Below are 22,966 nucleotides of genomic sequence, written 5' to 3'. Positions count from 1 at the left end.
GGAAGTGAACGTTGCAAGCGTAATGTCATTTGCCCTGTAGCAACGCTGTTAAGCACATATTCTGTGTATTTTAATCCTTGCTACGTGGACAGTATCCGGTTTCAGCAGCGTATCTCACTCTCGTTTGATTCATCCTGCGAGCAGCGTTCGGCATCTTTTAACACGAAAGTAAACGATGTTAGTCAAACATAACTCAAGCTATCGCTGAAGGGTTGATATCAGATGACCTGTATAGTTGGATGAAAAGTAGTAGCGGGCTCCGCTCTAAAAAGCCAGGTTAGAGAGATAATGAGACTCGCGTTGCTGACCATCTGGCACCCAATGAGAAGCCGCTCTATTTGAAATCCGTGTCTAGATAAAACATAACATGTAAAAGAGTTACATCACTTTATAATACCAAACTACATAAATACTATTTCTGACTTAGGTTATCAAAGCATGCACGTAAACTTACTTGAACAGCAAAGTGGCAGAATTCTGGTTTCCGAAAATAACTGCTGGAGGTGAAAACCGTTCATTTTCCCCGCAAATTTGAATGTCTTCCGGTCGGGGTTCGAAGTCTGTCCCATCCACAAGCTGCAGAAATCCATCCTCGCAACTGAAAGAAAAAAGTACTTTGTGTATGTAACCATTTCCAAGCAGTTTTAAAATACAAGGTTGTCTTGAATTTACTTACAAAATTTTATGAATATAAACGAAACATTCATTTAAATTTCCATTCAATATTTAAGTTCTCTAATCTGACACAAAACTATAGTCGAAGTGAATTTCTGTTCCCATTTTTTCAGAAAAATTACTTCTTGCTGTTTTTATCAGATTGAGGTTTTCTGAAGGAGGTAAGAAGAAATATAAGTTCACCAATGCCACTAACAATTAGATAAATATAATCTGCAGTACAGTACATCTCTTCCATGTATTTCAAGTTCCATAATATGCGTATTATGACGCATAATAATATTCGCTACGACCATATTATTATTGTGTAAACAAAATTCGCGTTAGAATTCGCACTTGAGTCCTTTGAATGAATATTGTTTTAACATTTCAGCCTCCAAGACCGAGCACATTGAATACTTTGTACAGTTTTGAGGGGCCCATCCTGTATTCATTTTAAGTTAATAATTTCCAACAAATTATTATTCATTGCTAACAACATATCACAATTGTTTAGTCTAATTTTGGTAGAAAACACATTTTCCCACAAATGAAAAATACATCATATAACCAGTAGCATATAATCTATAGTACGAAAAATTGTATTTTCTACCAAAAGCAGACACAAATTCTGTGATATGCTCTTAGCGATGAAGAATAATTTCTTGCAACCCATTAATTTAAAATTAATACAGGATTGATCCTCAAACCTCAACTAATTTTATTCATTGCTACAGAAATCAGTGTAGCTAATATAAACAAAGAGACAAATTACTGTAATATTTTAGTAGACAAATACTCGAAAGTGGTCGACTTTCGATCTCGCTACTGAATTCCAGGGTTCGAACTCCAGACTGGGCAATTGTAGACTTTGTGAATGTCCCTTTATCTATTTCATCTATTAATCACTCATCAGCATTAGTAAATAAGACGCAGATAAGCAACGCTAAAATATAAAAAAAATCGAAATGGGAAATACTTAACAGGTACCAAGGTCTCTAAACTAAACAATCAAAGGTCAACAATATAGATAGTTCATTTAAGCATTCAAATTTAGGAAGCAATTGAAGCCATAAATATGTAACTCTGAGAAACAGATAACCTATTATTAAAAGTAGTGGCTATAAATATTACATGAGCTCGAACAAAACATAGAGAAGAAAGTCATATATAGAGGGAAGTTGATTGTCTGTACAAGTGCTGCGAGCTCGTGCTGACCATGAATTTGGAGATGCAGGAGTAATCACCGTTCCCGACCTCCGAGGCAGAGTGGTTAGCACAGAGCGCACGATACCAGGAGTGTCGGGTTCGAATCCAGGCCTAGGCATTGGTGTGATTTGGGAGGGTCCCTTCATAAATGTTATCAGATCATCACTCACAATTATCGTCCGATTAGACAAAAATGGCTGAAAAGCGACGCTAGATAACCAAAATTAAAATAAAATGAGAGCAATCCTTCTCCTTGTTGATTGCTGTAAGAAACTATAACAGACAAATACAAAATTCAGTATATTATAACAAGTAATCGTAGTGGCACAGTAAACGCAGACAGTTATTTTGTTTCAATAGATAAAGTTTTTAATTTTTCTCCTTTTGAACTTAACAGTGTAAAGTTGCCGTGTACCTTCCCGTTGAAATTTTTCGATATATTAATTTAAAATTAATTTTCCTCATTTTTCTGCATCCCGTTCATTTATCGTCTTCCTCGGCGAGAGCGAGTGAAATGGCTAAGTGAAAATTTAAAAATAATATTTTCTTCATATTTTGTCGTCTTATAATGAGACCCTTCTCAATTCAAAAGGCTTCTTAAGAAAACACACTTCGTGTTTGCAAATTACAAGCTTTGTACAGTTCCGTAGCTAATGAAAAACTATTGAGTTCTCCAAATTAATATCAGCTAAGTAGGGAGATGAAATATCACAGGCAAAAAACACATGCTGCAAGAGATGGGAACCATTTCTTAAAGTAGATATCGCATGTTGAAGGAAATGAAGAATGTTTTACAACAACAGTGTCGTACCCGTTTATCCACACCCAAAAAAATTCAATAAGTAAAAGTGAAATAAATAATACATACACGCAACCCCTCCCACGCACAAACATAATTTTATATATATATTTGTGTGCATGCGCGTATGCGTGTGTGTGTGTGTGTGATACCATAAATAAAAAAAATAATTTGGACTGGTCCCTATCCATAGTTGACTTGTAGGTATTATCGACAGTATTAAAAATATATTTCTATAAATGTGTTGCTCTTTGTTTTCCCGGATTCGAATCCAGGCCTGGGCAGGGGTGTTCTTTGTGAGCGTCCCTTCAATAATTTCATCATATAATCACTCATCCTCATCTTCGCGATTAGCCAAAAGTAGCAGAAAAGGAAAGTGAAATGAACAAATTAATAAATCATGAGAGTCTGTGCTTTGTATTAATGCCCTTAGTGGTGAACCAGTAATTAATATTTGTGAAACAAATCTCGTACATTATCCAATGCATTTCTGTTAAGTAGCTATATTTACTGGCTTGATACCACTGGCCTTGGACCGCCCTGTGTCGCTGGTCAGTAGCCATCGTTCGTCTGTGTTGTGGGTGACAAATCAAGACCCGAAAACAATGTTGAGTAATTTTCTGACCGTGACAGAGTTTAGAACGAAAAGTCTATAATAGATAGGACGATACGGCAACGTTAAAAAAAAGAATCCAAGTTGACTGTTGACGTTCGATTATTTTAGTTGCATTCCCGATGGCGCAGTGGTAGCGTCGTTGCCTTGTAATCAAGGGGTCCTGGGAGGGACATAGTGCTTCGTATCCCACTTTAAACTGTAGGTCCAGTCCCAATTAGCCTTACTATGCATAAAGTAGACTTAAAACACTAAATCAATCCAATCCAATCGATTATTTTAGTTATTTATATTATACCCTGTCCCAGCTAACTCTGGAGCAGGGCCGCGCAAAGCGGTAGAGGAGAAAGAGGGAAATCGAGTACTGAAAGCGCAGCGTTGCCAACCGTACGGGAATTCCATGGCATGTACGGACGTACGGTCTAGACCTTATTCCGTACTCTAAATGTACGGCTTGTCAAAATTTGCACTTGCTGTTTTATCCCTAATATTTGCCTAGGAAATTCATAAACCAAGCGTACGGCCCTGGAGACAAATTACGGTCCGTTTGCCATGTGCGTACGGTGTTATCGTTTTCAAAAGTTTGTAACATTGCAGAGCAAAGCAGGGAAAGCGGGTAACTCCTGTCGCCCATTACGCAATCCAGTTTCTCTCACTGTTTGTTGGTGGAGCCGTCTCGCGTCAATACTTGCGCAGAGACTTGATCTCGTTCGCCTGGTCTACACTTAGCTGGTACAGGGTATAGTCTCCCACATATCGAAAGGTCACTTTATATCGATTGTAGTCTCTCATGACCAGACCGACCCGATCGACTCAATGTATTCACACACTATTTTGTGAATATGTCACTTTCCTTTTCTAACACACTTTTTTCTTACATACATTTATGAGATATGTGCAGTATATAGGATCTCTATTTAATGTTGATTATTTAAAATATATCTGTTCCAATTTTACATCCGTTCACATAACAACAATAAGAATCAATAAATCGACAACAACGATCAAGTCATGTCAATTCATCATACAGCGTATCGTTAGAAAACAATTGATCAGCAGAATAAACAATGAAGATAATTGTATCGCATGTAACTAATATTTTCCATTTTTTTCGAATTTACATTGATGCATTGCTATTAGTTTGTGATATAGAGCACCTGATTTCGCTGACGGCGAAACAGCAGAAATTAACGTCTCCACGTACTCCATATACTGTCCACCTAAAAATTTATTTCTTAATTAATTGATGGACGGAACCGCAGATTATACTCTCCCGTTTCTAAGACACTTGTTAAGGGTTTTCCAATAAGAATGATATGATTTTGAAATGAACTGGCAACTATGCTTCAAAGGATATACCTGTCACTAGTTGTCACTTGTGTTTAGTATACTGCGACAATTCATCATTGCTAAATACAAACTTCAAGAACGTTTGGTAATTATCCAAAAGAAATTATGAAAATAGACGTTCTATTGAACTTGAAACGGACCATAATTTTGGGCAAAAAATTATCTTCTAAGATGAAGTTCATTTCTGGTTAGGAAACAAAATTGTCGTTTTTGGTGTGAAAACAATCCACAAGAGATTCACGAGCAGCCCTTGCATCGGCAAAAGGTCACTGTATGGTGTAGTTTATGGCATGGTGGCATCATCGAACCATTTTTTTGTTTGCAAAACGAGGTAGGAGATGCAATTACAGTGACTGGTGAGCAGTACTGATTGATGTTAACAGATTTTTTGTGGCGAAATTTAGATGAAATTGATTTGGAGGACATGTGGTTCCAACAAGACTGTACCACATGTCACACTGCTAATGCAAGAACAGTTTGGTAAAAGGATAATTTCAAGAAATGCAACTGTTAGTTGGCCTCCAAGAAGTTGTGATTTAACTCCTTTAGATTTCTTTTGGTGGGGTTATTTGAAATCTATAGTCTATGCAAACAGACCACGAACCCTCGATGCATTAAGATTGAACATCGAACGCTGCATTCGTGACATTAGGTCCGAATTATTGCACAAAGTCATAAAAAATTGGATTCATCGAATTCAATCATGCGCACGAAGTAGAGGTTGACATTTAAATGATGTGTTATTCAAAATATAATGTAATAAACTATGCTTCAAAATAATATAAAAATTTGGTTGTATCTGAAATAGTTTATATTTTATTTCATTCTAAAATCATAACGTTCTTATTGGAAAACTCTATGTATATATCCAACCATCTTCTCTACATGCAAACACGCATACTCACACACACACAACAATTCAATGAAGTTAAACACAAGCATGTATTTAGCTTCTTGAATATCACAAACAAAAATGCATGATGTCTGTTACTAAATGCAATAAATTTGACTAAATAATTTTGGTCACTGTACATAACTAAGTTCAATATGGCCAGATTTTATGAAGACATGATTTTGGTGAAAGACGATTTGTGTATCGTCTGTTTACATAAATGTTTCGTGACCAGAGTATCTTCTGAGGTATTTGAAGCAAATATTCCAGGGCTGTTGAAATAAACTAACTGCATCATAGTTCTAGAAGAAATAGACTGACGTTCTTTTGAGTTTGAATTGGTGTTGTAAGTCTACTTTATGCACAGTAAGGCTAATCGGAACTGGACCGTTTAAAGTGGGATCCGAACCACTTGCGCCTCCACCGGGTATCGAACCTCGAACGTTCATTTGAGTACAACAGAAAAGTAAGTAATGATGTTGAACAGAAAAAATTAAATAAATAAACTCAAAAGGAAGCCTGAATTTCGTTAAAATTACTAGTATCTAGAAGTGCCAGAATAGTAACTTAAAGTGTTTTGGTGGCGTAGAGAATGTTATCCACAACGTAAGCAAGGACAGTGGCTGTGCTGTGTTTCACACGAAAACCAGATTACAGGGAGTAGTGTTGCCCACGAGACGAGACGAGACGAGACTTTGGTCTGTCCCGTCCCGTCTCGTGAAAATGCTGTCTCGTCTCGTGTCTCGTCTCGAAAATATTCGTTTGTCCCGTCTCGTGTCCCGTCTCGAAGGGTTCTGTCCCGTCTCGTCTCGTCCCGTCTCGTTTTGTCTCGTCTCGTCTCGTAAAAGTGATCCGGGATATCATGCCAACAAAAGTCAAAAGTAGCAGAAACACGAAATATTTTTCCGGAAAGTGGGATAAAGCTCCATATATTTTACCCATTGTGTGGTGAGAATAAATAAGGTTCGTTAATCACGAGGACATTAATATTAAAAATGCAGTTTGTTGGTTACTGATTGCTAGGTATCTTATGAAATCTACCTTGTGGTTTTTCTGGCTTCCATACAAGAGTGCTCTTTTCATTACTGCTATACCTTTTGGAAGTTTTGAAATGTTTTCCACTAGACCTTCTTTCTTTCTGAATGTCGAACTTCCGTGCACTATGAATATGTAAATTAATCAATTCTATTATTGTTATTACATGAAATGTTACAAAGATTGTAGAAGAATAGTAATATAACAGCACGAATATTAGCTAATATCTAGCTTACGTGTAGTTAAGATCGCCTAAATTTGCATAAAAACAACTGTCCTGGCAAGAAGTTTAATGTCAAAAAAGGTGATGAATTGAATATTTGCTAAATAACAAAAAACGATGTTAAGTCCTCTTGACGAAAAATAAAATTCTTGATTAATAGTTTATTCCCATTATTATAAGTAGTAGTGTACATAAATCTTCATTGATACTGTCATTCAAAGCCGTATGATCGCAATAAAATCCTTGTTCGGCATAAAAAAGTAACCCTCGATTATGCTAAAGAAATATATTTTTGTTTAGCTAGAGCAAGGCCCCAGGAGGATGCAAGAAGCCGTTCCTGCAAAAGTGTATGTTGTACGAAGCGAAGAAACGTGACAAAACCACCACGTATGGAAGGCAAACCTGCATATATTTTATATCGCACATTTACAGAGCCGTGCCTCCTGAAGTTATAAAAATCCCAACTTCAATGATTCTTTTAGACATGCTTTAGTTGAAAAAAATATGTTTAGATGCACCAAAAGTGCATAATTATCAGATTATACATATAACGTGTTATTGGAATCAACATATTTGTGTAAATTGGGTGCCTCCGCGATTACGTAGTAATAACGTCGAGGTCTTGTAATCAAGGGTCCCCGCGTTCGATACCCAATGGAGGCACAAAGTGGATCGGATAGCACTTTAAACTGTAGGTCGGTTCGCGATTTAGCCTATTTGTGAATCAAGTGGACTTAAAACCCAATATCAACCTTAAGAATATTCGAACCCACTAATTCACCCGCAGCTGTCAAATTTCACATATCCCTCTTCATCCTCGTTCATAGACTTCCTGCAATACTCTTGTGCATGTGGGTTGCATCCCACCAGATGCGAGAAATGTGAAGAGTTATTCTTTCCCTGTACTGCGTTATTTCCTTTCATAAGAGTAAGGCTAAATTCTCGTTTTATCTGAACTTTTAAAAAATGTGCAAAATACGTCTCTATCTTTAAACAACCACCCTTTCTCATGTATGTGTAAAATAATCCCACTCTGTCTCAGAAAACCTCTTCCTACGATCAAATGAAGGAAACAACTCTCAAGTCTCAACAATTATAATTTTTTGCTTAAATTTCCTATAATTTATACAAACAGTAGCACACATCACGTCCTTTGCTGCAACACTGTCAAGAGCTAATGTTACTTTCCTCGTCCTAATAAATTTACTTCCAACCAGTGACGGCGCCAGGGAAATGTGACTTGGGGGGGTGGAAGGCTGGCAACAAAATATTGTAAGGGGGCAGTCACATTAAAACGACCGAAAACACTACACATATATATACATATATAATAATACTTATAATAATAATAATAATTATTATTATTATTATAATTATAATTATTATTATTATTATTATAATAATAATTATTATTATTATATTCATGTATGGTGTTTTGTGTTTGTCTTTTATTTAGAGTGGACGTTTACTGCCTAAATTTACTTCTTGATTACGAGTTTATCTCCACATGATTCGTTTTAATAAAGACATTAATTCTTTTTTATTGATAAGTTGCGTTGTCTCTAGTGGCCTATTTCAGTATTGGAAGACATTCATAATTTTATAATTCATCGTATTTCTTGAGATGAAACTACTGATATAAATATTTTAGTTATAAGATAATAATATAAATGACGAAAAAATGCTTCGAAGAGTTTAATGTTCTTGCAAAATAAACGTGACGTTGGAAGAAATGAATCTTCTTAAGTATTAGAAACAATGTGAGGCACTTCTCCTGTAGGAGAATTCTGCTCTATGTGCTTTGGAGAACACATTGCCCACCTTTGGTACGTCCAGGACTTGACATTTCTTCTCAATGGCAAGAACAGCCAAATGAGGCAGTTTGCATCCAGCATCCTGTTTCGAGCAAGCCTTTTCAAAGATTTTAAGGACAACCATCTTTGTAATGCTGAAGAGTTTTGGGCAAAATTTGTGTTTCACCTTTCAGGGAAATGTTATCACGGGATAAAAAAATCAGACAAAGGTTACAGTTATCTCATAATTCAAGAAATATTCTGACCCTGGCATTACTTACTCTTACTCTACCACTCCAACGTATGTCTGTGCTGCACAATTACAGGCACCTATGGGGTTCATGGTAAGAAGTTCTTCGATTTTGATATGTACGAGAAAGAGCGAACCTGTATCCAATGATTGAAGAGTGGCAAATCCTAATAAGCATTCTTTTACCTGCCCGCGATATGTTTTGAATCAAATTTTAAGTGTAATTTGCATTTTAAGGTTCACGTTCAATACATTTCCAAATAATATCCCCTCATTAGCTTCAAGAGAATCGAAGAAATTCCCTTTGTTACGGTTTCCTCAGACTCATCATCTCGAAATTCAAGTCCCTGAATAGTAAGAAACCGCGATGAATTCACAACAACTGACATGTAGTGTCGGGTTATCTTCGATCACCTTTGGTCCTGGGTTCGATACCCAGTGGAGGCACTTTAAACTGTAGGTCCAATCCCGATTAGCCTTACTGTGCATAAAGTGGACTTCAAACACCAAATCAACCAAATCTTGAATCAACTTTGAATGTCTTTTAATAATTAGCGTTGTCACTAACGACCACGATTAGAATAATTTGCCCGTACTACAGATGATGTCTTGTGGTCCTGAAAATATTCGTGATGTTTTAAAACCATCCACATTCAACACTTTTTCCCAGTTCTTAAGACTGGTTAAAACTTAGGTTAATCTCGGCTATTACAGGACATAAATGAATGAGAAATCACCTATGCCCAGGTCGGCGCTCGAATCTTGAACGAAAGTCACATACACATAGCTATATATACACTAAACAAATTAATATTTGTTAATCAAGTTGGTATTATAAGCAGGAAAGTGATATCATGCAGAATACACCACTTTGAAAAGGTGAAAATCGTCGTACTCTTATAAATGAACTCTCTTATTATTCGATATTTAATTAACTTCAGTTGGAGGGCCCGGGGGGGGGGGTGGCGAAGTGTCTGACATGGGGCGTCCCCCTGCCTCCTCTGGCGTCGTCACTGCTTCCAACCCTCTAATAACTTCGCTGCAGATAGCCTCACCTTCGAAATGGAAGCTTGTGTGTCGGCGAATAATACAAAGCACTTGTGTTCACTGTCCCTCTTTCATTCAAAGTCTGCCGTTTTCCTTTTCAGCTTTTCCTGCAAAATTTCATGTCAGCAAGCAAAGCAAATTACAGAATTTTTATTGCCCCTCCCTTTAGGCCTGGATTTATGGCACTTACCCGCTACTGCAGGTCAACCTCGCCCCTATGTTTGGTGTTTACCCCCTGAAACAACGGTGTCCATTGTTCAAAGCGAAACCTCTGTCAGTGAGGAACGGCGAAAAATAGTCTCGGAATACACCCTGGCCGTAAACAGGCTCCCGCCACCCTGACATTGGTGTCAGCTTCCCTCTGAAGTTTGATAAAACTACTTTGTGAAATTTGTTTAGTAACGATTGAAAATGTAGACAGTAGATACTACATGTATTTTGCTCATAAACTTGAAGGCTAAATTCACAGAATAAAAAGAACAGCTACAACATTCCTTCATGTGATTTACAGAAAGGCTAATCGGGACTGGACCCACACTTTAAAGTGGGATTCAAATCACTATGTTCCTTCACCGGGTATCGAACCCAGCACCCCTTGATTACAAGGTGACGACGATACCACTGTGCCATCGGGGAGTCCCCATAGAACAACGTTTCCTTCTACGACGATTATACGGAACTTAGTGCACTTCCTTCATTTGAAATCTATTCTATATCAGGCTCAGTATTTCGTTATTACAATCCAAGGAATAGTATTCTCCTTAAATAAGAAATAAATAAATAAAAAAAAGCATTGGAAATAATCGTCAAACGGACGTAAAAAAATCGAATCCAACCACCTGTAGAATGCCTGAGGGAAACAACAAGAATTTTCTCAACAAAGACATTTCCGAAATTTCCATAACATTCTAAAAATTTCGCAACCCGTGCAAATAATCACGTGGTAAAATCTTGTCATGGTTCCCTGTAAACACTAAAATCACCAAATTACTTCTTTCCTCCTCCTCTTTAGCTCTCAGCTGTTCGGAGTGGAATAATGCAAGATTATTTGTCCCTAATTATATCTTTCTCTTAGTCTTGCTAATATCTTGGACTCCTTAATAACTTTCCCAACAACTCCTTATCAATTTGTACTGCCATGTTTCCCACAATGCTTTTCCTACTTCCTAATAACATTCACTTCTGTACACCCTTTGATGTAAAAATTAAATAATAATAATAAACCCTATCCGTCGGTCCGTTTATGTTTCCAACCTATAGAGCTGAGACTATGTTTACAAGATACATCTCGGACTCAGATACTCCACGATCTTTTGGCCCCTCCTTCCATCTTCTCTACCTGCCCTTTTACTTGATGTTATTCAGAATTGTATTAGTATCTGGAGTACAATCGTAACATAAAATTATTAACCTGGAATGAATTGAAAAATAAAAATGGGGAGTAACCCTGTGTTTCGAACCCTGAGTATTGAAAATAAGTTTAGGTATTCAATCATTCATTCCTCTCTCTAGAATAGTCTTCTTTTGACTTAATACACGCTCATCAACGTTTCTAATTGAAAAACCTTTTTCCAAGCAAACAAGTAGGGCTATTTGCAACTGATTAAATATTTTGCTTTTATTTTTTCGAGACATTCGAGACGAGACGAGACTTTTCAAAAGCCGTCCCGTCCCGTCTCGTGTCTCGTCTCGAAAACGAGACGAGAAAGGCATTCCGTCTAGTCCCGTCTCGAATTTCAAAAGGCTTGTCCCGTCTCGTGTCTCGTCTCGAAAACGAGACGAGACACGAGACGAGACGGGACATGTCCCGTCCCGTGAGCAACACAAACAGGGAGACAGTAAATTGTTCGAATCAAGCTACTATGAGATACTTCTTATATGACGTTCTATGAATTTTGTGATATGGGGCATGAATTCTGCTGGGTATGAATATAACCTCAGTAGGGAACCTTAATTTTGAATTACGACTAAGATACTCGGTGTAGAAGATGCCTTCTAAAGTGTCATGAGTCGTGAAACTTTTGTAAATATGTGGACGAAGTATAATGGTTGTATGATAAGGATTTCTGATACGTCGCGTGTAGTAGAATATCAAGATGGCAGCTGATAGCAATTCTTCGACAGTTTCCCAAAATTACACTGTTGTGCAGCCTCGCAGAGACGCCCTTAAACTATAATTCTAGCCATAAAACATACATAAAGCCTGCGGTATCAAAGATCTGAATCAAGACAAGAAGAAAGGACCGCCAGCTGTGACCGTCCAGCTTCTCTACTTCAGCACATGAAAATGGCATTCGCGCGTGGTGATAAATTTCAATAGATACAGAATGCAATAGTTATACTGTAAAGTACTGTCGTAAACCTGTCAGTGCTCTTTCAAAGGTAGTACCCACAAAACAGCTATAATAAAAAAAAAGTAAAGTGCTCCCCTGTGCTTAGCACCACGCCATGAAGGCGTATAGTGGGTGTGGGGGTAACGCCCCACACTTTCTTGATCCGGTCATGAGTAGGGGTGATGTGATCAGCATCACGCCCCTGACCGCCTTTACCCCCCAGGGTTTCCCCCAGGTACCCATGTTATTCGACGTTGGGTAGGCGCCGAGGCCGCTTCCATCGTTAGAAAAGTTCCCGGATTTGAACCTGCCGGGGATCGAACCCGGGACCTTCAGCATGGTTACCGTCTGAGCCACCGCGGCGAAAACAGCTATAGTGACTTCACTATAAGAGATTTTCTGCTAAGATGTAAAAATAATTGCATAACGAACATATACAACACGAAGCAAGTATAAAAAAGTGTGTAGGAGAAATAACCCCTTGCTATAATAAAGTCTCAATCACGAAGGTGAACTGGGATCCGGTAGGATTTTAAGTGAAATTCTGTGTCATCTTTTAGTTGAATTCTATGTTTATAATTCGTGGCTCTACCTATATCATCCTTTGACCACGCAAAAACATGTGGATATTTCATTAAAACAGCCAAACGTTGCTCCTATTGCTGGGGTTCTAAATTCGGATTCACATTAAACCGACTAAGTTCCGCCCGTGCGTCACTGACGTTCCCTGACTCTTCCGTCGCGAAAACCTGTGTCTGTTCACCAATTTCATCCTTATTCTCATCATTATTGTTACTCATGATTGGCCTATCCCATGTTTCAGCTTTCCCAATAATAGTGCCTTTCTTAATTGTAACATTATAATTTAAAGGATTTGTGATCCAAATAAGAGTCGAATCCGGATTAATAATTGCTCTGGCAACCATCAATCCCGTTTTCTCTTGAAACTGTAGGTCCGTTCCAAGAGCGTTCTATCTTTGTCACATGAATTAGCCAATTTCAATAGAATACATAAATGTGTCCTGGGTTTCACTTTTATCTTTTTAGCAGCTACAAATTCTGGTTGAAAAACATGCTGTAACAAATGGGAAACTTTGACTGACACTTCAAAAGCTTTCTTATTCTCATTTTTAATTTGGTTTCTAGGAGGTGTGCCGAATCTATGCAATGTAAGCTTATTTTCCTCAAAATATAACTTAGCCTTCTGTCCCTTCAAGAAATAATTTCCTAATATAGTAACTTGATAAAAATCCTTAACGATTCTAAATGGGTGAACAAATGTTTGGTTATGTATGGAAAATGGTTGGTAGTAACACAATTTCCTTATCTGTCAGTAGACTATTAGTGACTCCTCTAATCGCAGTATTTATATTAAATATTTATATTAAAGTGGGATCCGAACCACTATGTGCCTACACCGCATATCGAACCCGGGACCCCTTGATTATAACGCGACGACGCTACTACTGCGCCATCGTAGAGGCCCCTAATGGAAACGTAAACCAGCAGTTGGAATAAAAGTACATTTATTGTAAGTTTCAATTTAAAAAGAAAGAAACAACTATTACCTCAATCTGAAACTCAACGTTGGTAAGACCTTGTTAAAGAAATTCGGGTAAACCTGGAACATATAATACGTAGTTGTAGGGTAACGCCGCTCTGGCGGTCTCTGTGGGTTTTGTATTGTGTCATGTATTTTGGTCTGACTTGTGCTGAGTGTATCTTTGGGTTGCGTGATTGGATTAATTTTGAATGGACGTTCGTGATTTTACTGCAAGCAGGCAGCTCACAATTTTGTTTTTTGTTAAAGAGTTTGTTCCTACATGTGACTGTAAAATATTATTATGCTGGCAACCTCAACCTTTCGTCAGAATTTCACAAGTACCTTTTCCCAGAGTTATGTAAAGAATGAAATATAAACGAAAAATCATCAACAAAGAAAAAACAATTGAATAAAGTTAAATTTTCAAGTTGCCAAATTATAATAAATGGCCAAAAACATTTTACATTGTTTCATTTCAATCTCTCTATATATTACATTTAAATTACTGAAAACTGAAAATTGCCTATTATATCTTCCTCTCCTTCAAAGTTTCCATCATTTCTGTTAGTCAACTGTTCGTTGAAAGTGGCGATGCACTGCGCATCAAGTTGTTATTTTCTTTTGTTGCCTCGAAGGACGCATAAATTAAAATATAATATTTTGATTAGTTGAATTTAGCACGAGAAATCGCAAATGTTCTCTAGCAGTGTTCCTCCATTTTCATTTTTCTTCTTTATTCTCTGTTGTAAAAGCGGTTTAAAATTTCTGACATAATGTTACGTATGGTAAAACTTTCATTTCGTTATGAATTTGACTACTCTCACGTGTTGCTCAAGAGCTATGTTTCCACAACAAAATTTCTGGATTTAAGGCCAGTTTCGACTGTCTAGTTAATCTTTCTGTTAAGTATCCACTACTTAGAGGTTCTACCAGTAGCAGGTCTTGCAATGTGCAAGCAAGCGACTGTTGGTTTATCGTAGCATGGCTTTGTGTAGTAGGGAATTGGCAATGCTGAAGCACGGGAATATTAGGAAATTTACCAATTTACTGAATTTAATTTCAAAGCGAATTTCGATTGGCGCGCAGCTTGTTGTTTAAAAGTGGAACTACAAGTTCATATGTGCGCTACTCTTGAAATGCACATTTCTTGCATTGAAAGCAATTGCAAAGAAGAATAACTCTTCAGTCTCTTTGTTAAGTATTACAACAAAATAAATTTCAGGAAATCAAATACCACAGATTTGACTTGTTTCAAATCAAGCTCAATCTCACATGCGCAAAATGATGTTACGAAAGCACAAACATACATACTTTCGTGTAAAATAAGCGTGAAAAAAAAATAGAAATTATGAACATTAATAATACCTGTCTGCTTTGATAAAAAACTATTGATGTATAGAAATTTTGCACGCCATGCTTTAACTACAAGCTTTGTACAGTCGCTATGAAATTTTACGCAAGGTGTGTGTGTGTGTGTGTGTGTGTGTGTGTGTGTGTGTGTGTGTGTGTGTATACACACATCATGCAGATGTAAAAAGTAGAAATAATTACAAGATATTTTCTAGAATTTTTCCGTCGTGAGATCACTCAAAACTAAAACCATAAAGTGAATGGAATTGAATAATAAATAATTAAAAGATAATAACCATATCATATTACAAAATATAACATGCTCCCCAAGCTTCTGCCGCCCAGGGGTTGAACAGCTAGTAGACAGGATTCATCGCCAAGTCTCCAAGACAACATCTTCAAGCGAATTCTGACAACCACCTGCTTCATTTCCCTCTTTATGTGGACATTTGTTTAACTGTGCCAAACAAAACAAGTATCTTTATACTTTATAAAAATACATTAATTATATAAGGTGATTCAAAATGGCCTTTACAACTTTGAAAGCATATAGAAATTTACTCAGATAACTTACAGAGTCGGTTGAAGTGCCATTGCAAAGCAAGACACGTCACGTTTGGACTCACGTAGTCCATTAGTACAGAACTCACCCACCAGTAGCGCTGTCAGCATTGTTCTTGAAAATGGCTACTTTTACTGTTGCGGAACGTGCTCTCTGTGTGTTTTGGCTCGTTCTTCTTCCAGGAGGCAACCATAAATGGTATCGTGTATCTGAATATGCTACAAAATTTTCAAATTCCTCAGTTTGACGAGGGTGGCCATCTTACTATCAGTAAGATGGGTCACCACCACACTACCACGTAGAAGTCCGAGATTTTCCCAGGTCGGTGGATTGGTCGTGCAGGTCCAATTGCATGGCCACCTTGCTGCCCAGATTTACCCCGCTAGATTTTTTCTTGTGGGGTTTCATTTAAGATCAAGTTTGGAATGGAATTTACTTCAGGTGGGATGTATGCCGCATTACAAATTATTATTTATTATCTCAATAAGGTTACAATTAAGCCACACAACATTTCATTTTGAACAATATTAATACAAATAATGACTTGATACCCTAGTAAGTAATTTATTGTAGTTTTTTATTCTCTACCCGTGATCTCATTGATAACCAACCTTCCATTTGCAGCTGTTATTGCTAGTGATCTGGTCACCATATATCGGTAGTAATTTACTTTTGTCTACCTAGTAATTATTGTGCAATGATTTCTAAAAGATTTGTATTGCTCCCACGTATAGGCACAGTAAGGGTCCACCGCTTTCTTGAACAAGCGGTTCTTCTGTGATATTAATTTTATAATTTCAGGAGTAATCCAGGGCTTCTTGCTTTCTCTCACACTTGATCGACCCAACATGAATTTTGTATGACAAACTTGATGTGTTTCGTCTTGCAATAGCACCTCGACCGACTCTGTAAGTTATCTGAATAAATTTCTATATGCTTTAAAAGTTGTAAAGTCCTTTTTGAGTCACCCTGTACTTTGAAGTGAATCACTTCTTGTCTAATCTGACCGTAAAGTTGTTGAGTGTGGAATATCCATAGTTCCATAGGCAGTTTTCGCAACTTCCAGTTAAGTTGCTATCCGCAAGAAGGACTAGGGATTAAGCTAAGTTCTACCACACTTCGGTTACATTGGAGAAAAAAAAAGACTGAACGTTTCACAAACTTCCAGTTTTGTGCTATCTTTCACTATAATCTTCTGGTTCGCTGCACTTTTGACCCTCCTTTCACTCTCGCGTCTTGTGTGTTACAAAGTGCAACTCCGAACTGTACTTCGTCGATTTGGCGTCAGGTATACCCTGTACCAGCTAAATGTAGACCAGGCGAACGAGATCAAATCTCTGCGCAAGTATTGAAGCGAGACGCCTCCACCAATGAACAGTGAGAGAAACGGAATTGCGTAATGGACGACAGGAGTTACCCGCTTTCCCTGCTTCGCTCTGCAAATCTTAGGGAAATATTAGGGATACAACAGCAAGTGCAAATTTTGATAAGCGTACGGAATAAGGTCTGGACCGTACGTCCGTACATGGCATGAAATTTCCTTACGGTTGGCAACGCTGCGCTTTCACCACTACATTTCCCTCCTCCTCCTCTGCCGCTATGCGCGGTCCTGCTCCACAGTTAGCCCACAAAAAGTTTTATTCAATCAATCAATCTACTTGTGATTATAATGATGAATGATGAGTGGATGAAATTGATGAAGAAGAGTCACAATGGAGCGATAATTCGTGTACAGGCCGGAACTCGATGAAGGAATCATCCATGTATGAACGTTCAAACAAGAACTTCCGTGAGAACGTCACATCACATCACGCCACACCACTGAATGTAACGAAACCATGCCCATAGCTTGGCCATTGCTGGTTTTATTAAAGCATCACCATTTTTCATACAGGTGCTTAAGATTTCCTAACAATTACAGCTGAATCTAAAATCCCATGTTGCTCCGTGTTTTCTATATGTATTCATTTAATTTACTAGGGGAGCCATATCAGGTAGGAAGTTACTACCATTTAAAAGGTCAACTGGATATTATTTCGAGCTTTTCTGCGCGGAAACTCACAGAAGCTAAGTTCCAATAAAGGAGACCAAATTTGCCGGGCTTTTTGGAAATCGTAAAGCTAAAGCGAGAATAGCATAGTTTGGTGTTGCATTTCCTCCCTTGCGCTGCGATAACGCCGAGGGCAGACAATGGCTTTTGCCTGTAATTTACTCCGAACCATCAATCTGCGAGGCCATTAACGGTTTTATGAGGGCAACTTGGTTTCGTGTCGCGGTCGTTTGATAACTTGATTAGCATCGCCTTGCGGAAGAGGGGGCGGCCATCTTCTTAATTTGCCTCCATTGATGGCCTCCGTCACAAGCGCTGTCATATCTGAGCACCTCGCTCGCCTGCGCAGATAAAGAAACTTTGTAATTCGATTGGCGGCAGGAAGTGACGTTTATTTGCTTAACTGCTAGATCGATAGGTCGATCTTACTCTCAAAATATATCGAAACAGCACCTGCCTCTTTGATAGAAAGTCATGATACTTGGAGAATAGGGGGTTTTACTTGTAAAACGCAGTCTCAATTTTATCGTTCCTTTATTTTTTTTCCGTCAACCACTTCACAGTATCACAAAAGTACCCGATAAAATTCTATCTAAAAGTTCAAAGAAGGGCATTAAATACAAACACTCGGCTTATTTGTATTCTGTTTATTTATGCTCTTCTCCAAGTTGTCAATGACTTTTGGTATCGTAACGAAACAAGGCTGCATTTTATTGCCTGCTTAAATTCGGAAACCTTAACGGAAACTCTGAATTAAATGAAGGACTTGTAGCAATAACATGTCATGCCACATCCGGTACATGTTTCAGTAGAGCAATGGTTTCAAGAATTACATAATTTTTATTATTTAGTTAATGTTCGTCAGGCTTCATATTTTTAAATAGATATCTTACCTCTTCTCTGGCTCAAACGAAAGTATTTTTTAAGTGTTAATTTACTAAAATTTAATTCCTGGCTGAAATAATACACACTAGTTTTCGCCAAAAGTATGACTTGTCTCCGTATCGTATCGTGTCTTGGCGGTTTTTCTTAACCTCTTGTTTACCACCTATGTTTTAAAAGATACCTTGTTATGTTCTTAGTTTTTACATAATAATGTCGCTATTTTTCGCTGGAATTGCGATTTTCTGCTTTTATATTATTGTTAACACATATTCTGCACCGTAAATACTCTTGCACGTCTTGTTCTTCCATAAAAAGGGGGAAAATGGCGGCTTCCTTTGAAACTGAGTCACTGACGCATAGACATGTCTTTTGGGGGGTACACGTCGTGTCGTGTTCGATTGCTCGTATGATAATAATGCAATTATTTTCTTGTTCCAAATATGCCTGCGATTATTTCCATGTGTATTTTGACAATGTCCTGTACTTTGTTGTCCAGGGGCGGAGGGGAGAAGGGGAATTTTTCTTCAGAAATTTTGGAATTTTCCGGTTCCTCCTCTCCCCCCGCATCCATATATACACTCAATGTGCATACATTGTATGTAGTCCGAATCTATGGTTCATTCCGCGTAAAACGGTACTTTATTCATCCGTCTAGGGTAATTAGCCTCCAATATACAAGCGTTTCAAGGTAACTCTGCAATCCGAGGCTTGAGTCAGTGGCGCACAGACATGTCGTTTGGGAGGTACAAGTTGTGTTGTATTGTTTATATCATAATAGTGCAATAATTTTCTTGTTCCAGACATGCCAGCGATCATTTCCATCTTTATTTTGACAATGTCCTGTACTTTATTGTCCAGGGGCGGAGGGGGGAAGGGCATTTTTCTTTAGATTTTGAAATTTTCCGGTTCCTCCCCTCTCCCCACATCCATATATACACTCAATGTACATAAATTGTATGTAGTCCGAATCTATGGTTCATTCCGCCTATAACGGTACTTTATTCGTCTGTAGTGTTGCCCACGAGACGAGACGAGACGAAACTTTGGTCTGTCTCGACCCGTCTCGTGAAAATGCTGTCTCGTCTCGTGTCTCGTCTCGAAAATATTCGTTTGTCCCGTCTCGTGTCCCGTCTCGAAGGGTTCTGTCCCGTCTCGTCTCGTCCCGTCTCGTCCCGTCTCGTCCCGTCTCGTCTCGTCTCGTCCCGTCTCGTCTCGTCTCGTAAAAGTGATCCGGCATATCATGCCAACAAAAGTCAAAAGTAGCAGAAACACAATATTTTTCCGGAAAGTGGGATAATGCTCCAAATATTTTACCCATTGCGTGGTGAGAATAAATAAGGTTCGTTAATCATGAGGACATTAATATTAAAAATGCAGTTTCTTGGTTACTGATTGCTAGGTATCTTATGAAATCTACCTTTTGTTTTTTCTCGCTTCCATACAACTGTCTATCCTTTTGAAATGTTTTCCCCTAGACCATCTTTCTATCTGAATGTCGAACTTTCGTGCACTATCAAAATTTACCTTTTTCCTTTAAATTCTAAATTATTATTATTATTACATTAAAAATGTTACAAAGACGGTACAAGAATAGTAATATAACAGCACGAATATTAGCTAATATCTAGCTTACGTGTAGTTAAGTACGCCAAAATTTGCATAAAAACAGCTGTCCTGGCAAGGAAATTAATGACAAAAAAGGTGATTAATTGAATATTTGCTGAATAACAAAAAAGGATGTTAAATCCAGTTGACGAAAAAAAAGTTCCTAATTAATATTTCTGTACATAAATCTTTATTGATATACAAAGCCGTATGGTCGCAATAGAATCCTTGTTCGGCAGGAATAAGTAACCCTCGATTATGCTAAACAAATATATTTTTTGTTAAGCTAGAGCAACACCCCAGGCGGATGCAAGAAGCCTTTCCTGCAAAAGTGTCTGTTTCACGAAGCGAAGAAACGTGACAAAACCACCACGTATGGAAGGCAAACCTGCATTTATTTTATATCGCACATTTTCAGATCCGTGTCTCCTGAAGTTATAAAAATCCAAACTTCAATGACTTTTTAGGCATGCTATAGTTGAAAAAAATATGTTTAGATGCACCAAAAGTGCATAATTATCAGATTATACATATAATGTGTTATTGGAATCAACCTATTTGTGTAAATTGGATGCCTCCCCGATGGGGTAGTAATAACGCCGAAGTCTTGTAATTAAGGGTCCTCGCGTTCGATACCCAATGGAGGCACAAAGTGGACCGGATCGCACTTTAAACTGAAGGTCGGTTCGCAATTTAGGCTATTTGTAAATCAAGTGGACTTAAAAAAAAATACAATATCAACGTTAAGAATATTAGAATCCACTAATTCACCCGCAGGTAAGTCAAATTTCACATACCACTCTTCATCCTTGTTCATAGACTTCCTGCAATACTCTTGTGCATGTGTGTTGCATCCCACCAGGTGCGAGAAATGTGCGTTATTTCTTTTCATAAGAGTAAGGCTAAATTCTCGTTTTATCTGAACTTTTAAAAAACGTGCAAAATACAACCACCCTTTCTCATGTATGTGTAAAGTAATCCCACTCTGTCTCAGAAAATCACTTCCTACGATCAAATGTCGGAAACAACTCTCAACAATTATAAATTTATGCTTAAATTTCCTATCATATATACAAACAGTAGCACATGTCATGTCCTTTAGTGCAACACTGTCAACAGCTAATGTTACTTTACTCGTCCTAATAAATTTACTTCCAACCAGTGACGGCGCCAGGGAAATGTGACGGAGGCGGGGGGCGGAAGGGGCAACAAAATATTGTTGGGGGTAGTCACAACGAACGAAAAAACTACATATATAACATATATATACATATATAATAACAGTTATTATTATTATTATTATTATTATATGCATGTATTATGTTTTGTGTTTGTCCCTTGTTTAGAGTGGACGTTTACTGTCTAAATTTTCTTGATTACGAGTTTATTCCATATGATTTTATTTAATAAAGGCATTAATTCTTTTTTATTCGTAAGTTTTGTCTCGAGTGACCTATTTCAGTACTGGAAGACATTCATAATTTTATAATTCATCGTCTTTCATGAGATGAAACTACTGATATAAATATTCAAGTTATAAGATAATAATATAAATAATCGAATCCAACCAACTGTGGAATGCCTGAGGGAAACAACAAGAATTTTCTCAACGAAGGCATTTCCGAAATTTCCATAACATTCTAATAATTTCGCAACCCGTGCAAATAATCATGTGTTGAAATCTTGTCATGGTTCCCTGTAAACACTAAAATCACCAAATCAGTTATTTCCAAATTTCCCGTATTTTCTCCTCCTCTTTAGCTCTCAGCTGCTCGGAGTGGGATACTGCAAGATTATTTGTCCCTAATTATCTCCTTCTCTTAGTCTTGCCAATATCTTGGACTCCTTAATAACTTTCCCAACAACTCCTCATCAATTTGTACTGGCATGTTTGCTACAATACTCGAAGGTAGAATTCTGTGTACGGTGTCAAGTGGATACCGTGACAGAGAAACGAAAATCGGAAGCGGAGGTAAAGCAAGGATGTGTTCTGTCACCCCTGCTCTTCACTCTCTCTATATATAATATAGTGGCGTATATAGAGAGTGAACAAGCAGACACCCCCAAGGTGGGGACGACAAGGGTACCGGCGCTCCTGTTCGCAGATGATATGGTTCTGATCTCGAAGACAAATGCCAGCCCAAAAAGGGCTCTGGACGGGTTGGAAAAATACAGCAGAAAAAACAAACTGCAAGTAAATCTCACAAAAACAAAAATTTTGGTGTTCAAAAACGCATATGTATATGGAAAAGAAATCCATTAAGTGGAGTATTTCAGTGCCATCTTCGTAACGCAGAAGAGTTTTGGGCAAAATTAGTGTTTCACATTTCAGGGAAATATTTTGACCCTGGCATTACTTACTCTTGCTCTACCACTCGAACTCCTGAAATGTGAAACACTAATTTTGCCCAAAACTCTTCTGCGTTACGAAGATGGCACTGAAATACCTCACTTAATGGATAAAAAATCTGAAAAAGACAAAAGGTGAACTTACAGAGGGCAAGAATTAGAAAGGGTAAAAATAATAAAATTCTTGGGACTAGCTCTCATTATGGCAGGGACATGGACAAGACATATGCAAACGGTACAAGGAAAGACTGGGGCAATAACAAGTGAAATAATGCAGACAGTATGGAAATTGGAGAAATACGATATGCATTTTGTGGAAAAACTGTATCGTACATTATTAATAGCGTCAATAGGGTACGGGAGGGAGATATGGGGATCAAAGGGGGGCCATGTACTAAACAGAATCCAATGCACATTTTACAAG

General features: G+C 37.8%; 1 protein-coding gene across 1 annotated transcript in view; it reads right to left on the bottom strand.

The window, feature by feature from the left end:
• Positions 1-450: 450 nt before the first annotated feature.
• The window catches only part of LOC145992323 (uncharacterized), a 797,619-nt gene continuing 775,103 nt past the window's right edge, over positions 451-22,966 (bottom strand). Inside the window, exon 7 of the mRNA XM_083128704.1 lies at positions 451-598. Coding sequence (XP_082984830.1) covers positions 451-598 — 148 coding nt within the window. The remainder of the gene's footprint in view (positions 599-22,966) is intronic.

Source organism: Lepisma saccharinum, chromosome 9 (assembly GCF_977018435.1).
Source record: "Lepisma saccharinum chromosome 9, izLepSacc3.1, whole genome shotgun sequence".
Lineage (NCBI taxonomy): Eukaryota > Metazoa > Arthropoda > Insecta > Zygentoma > Lepismatidae > Lepisma > Lepisma saccharinum.
This window is presented reverse-complemented; position numbering and strand designations above follow the sequence as displayed.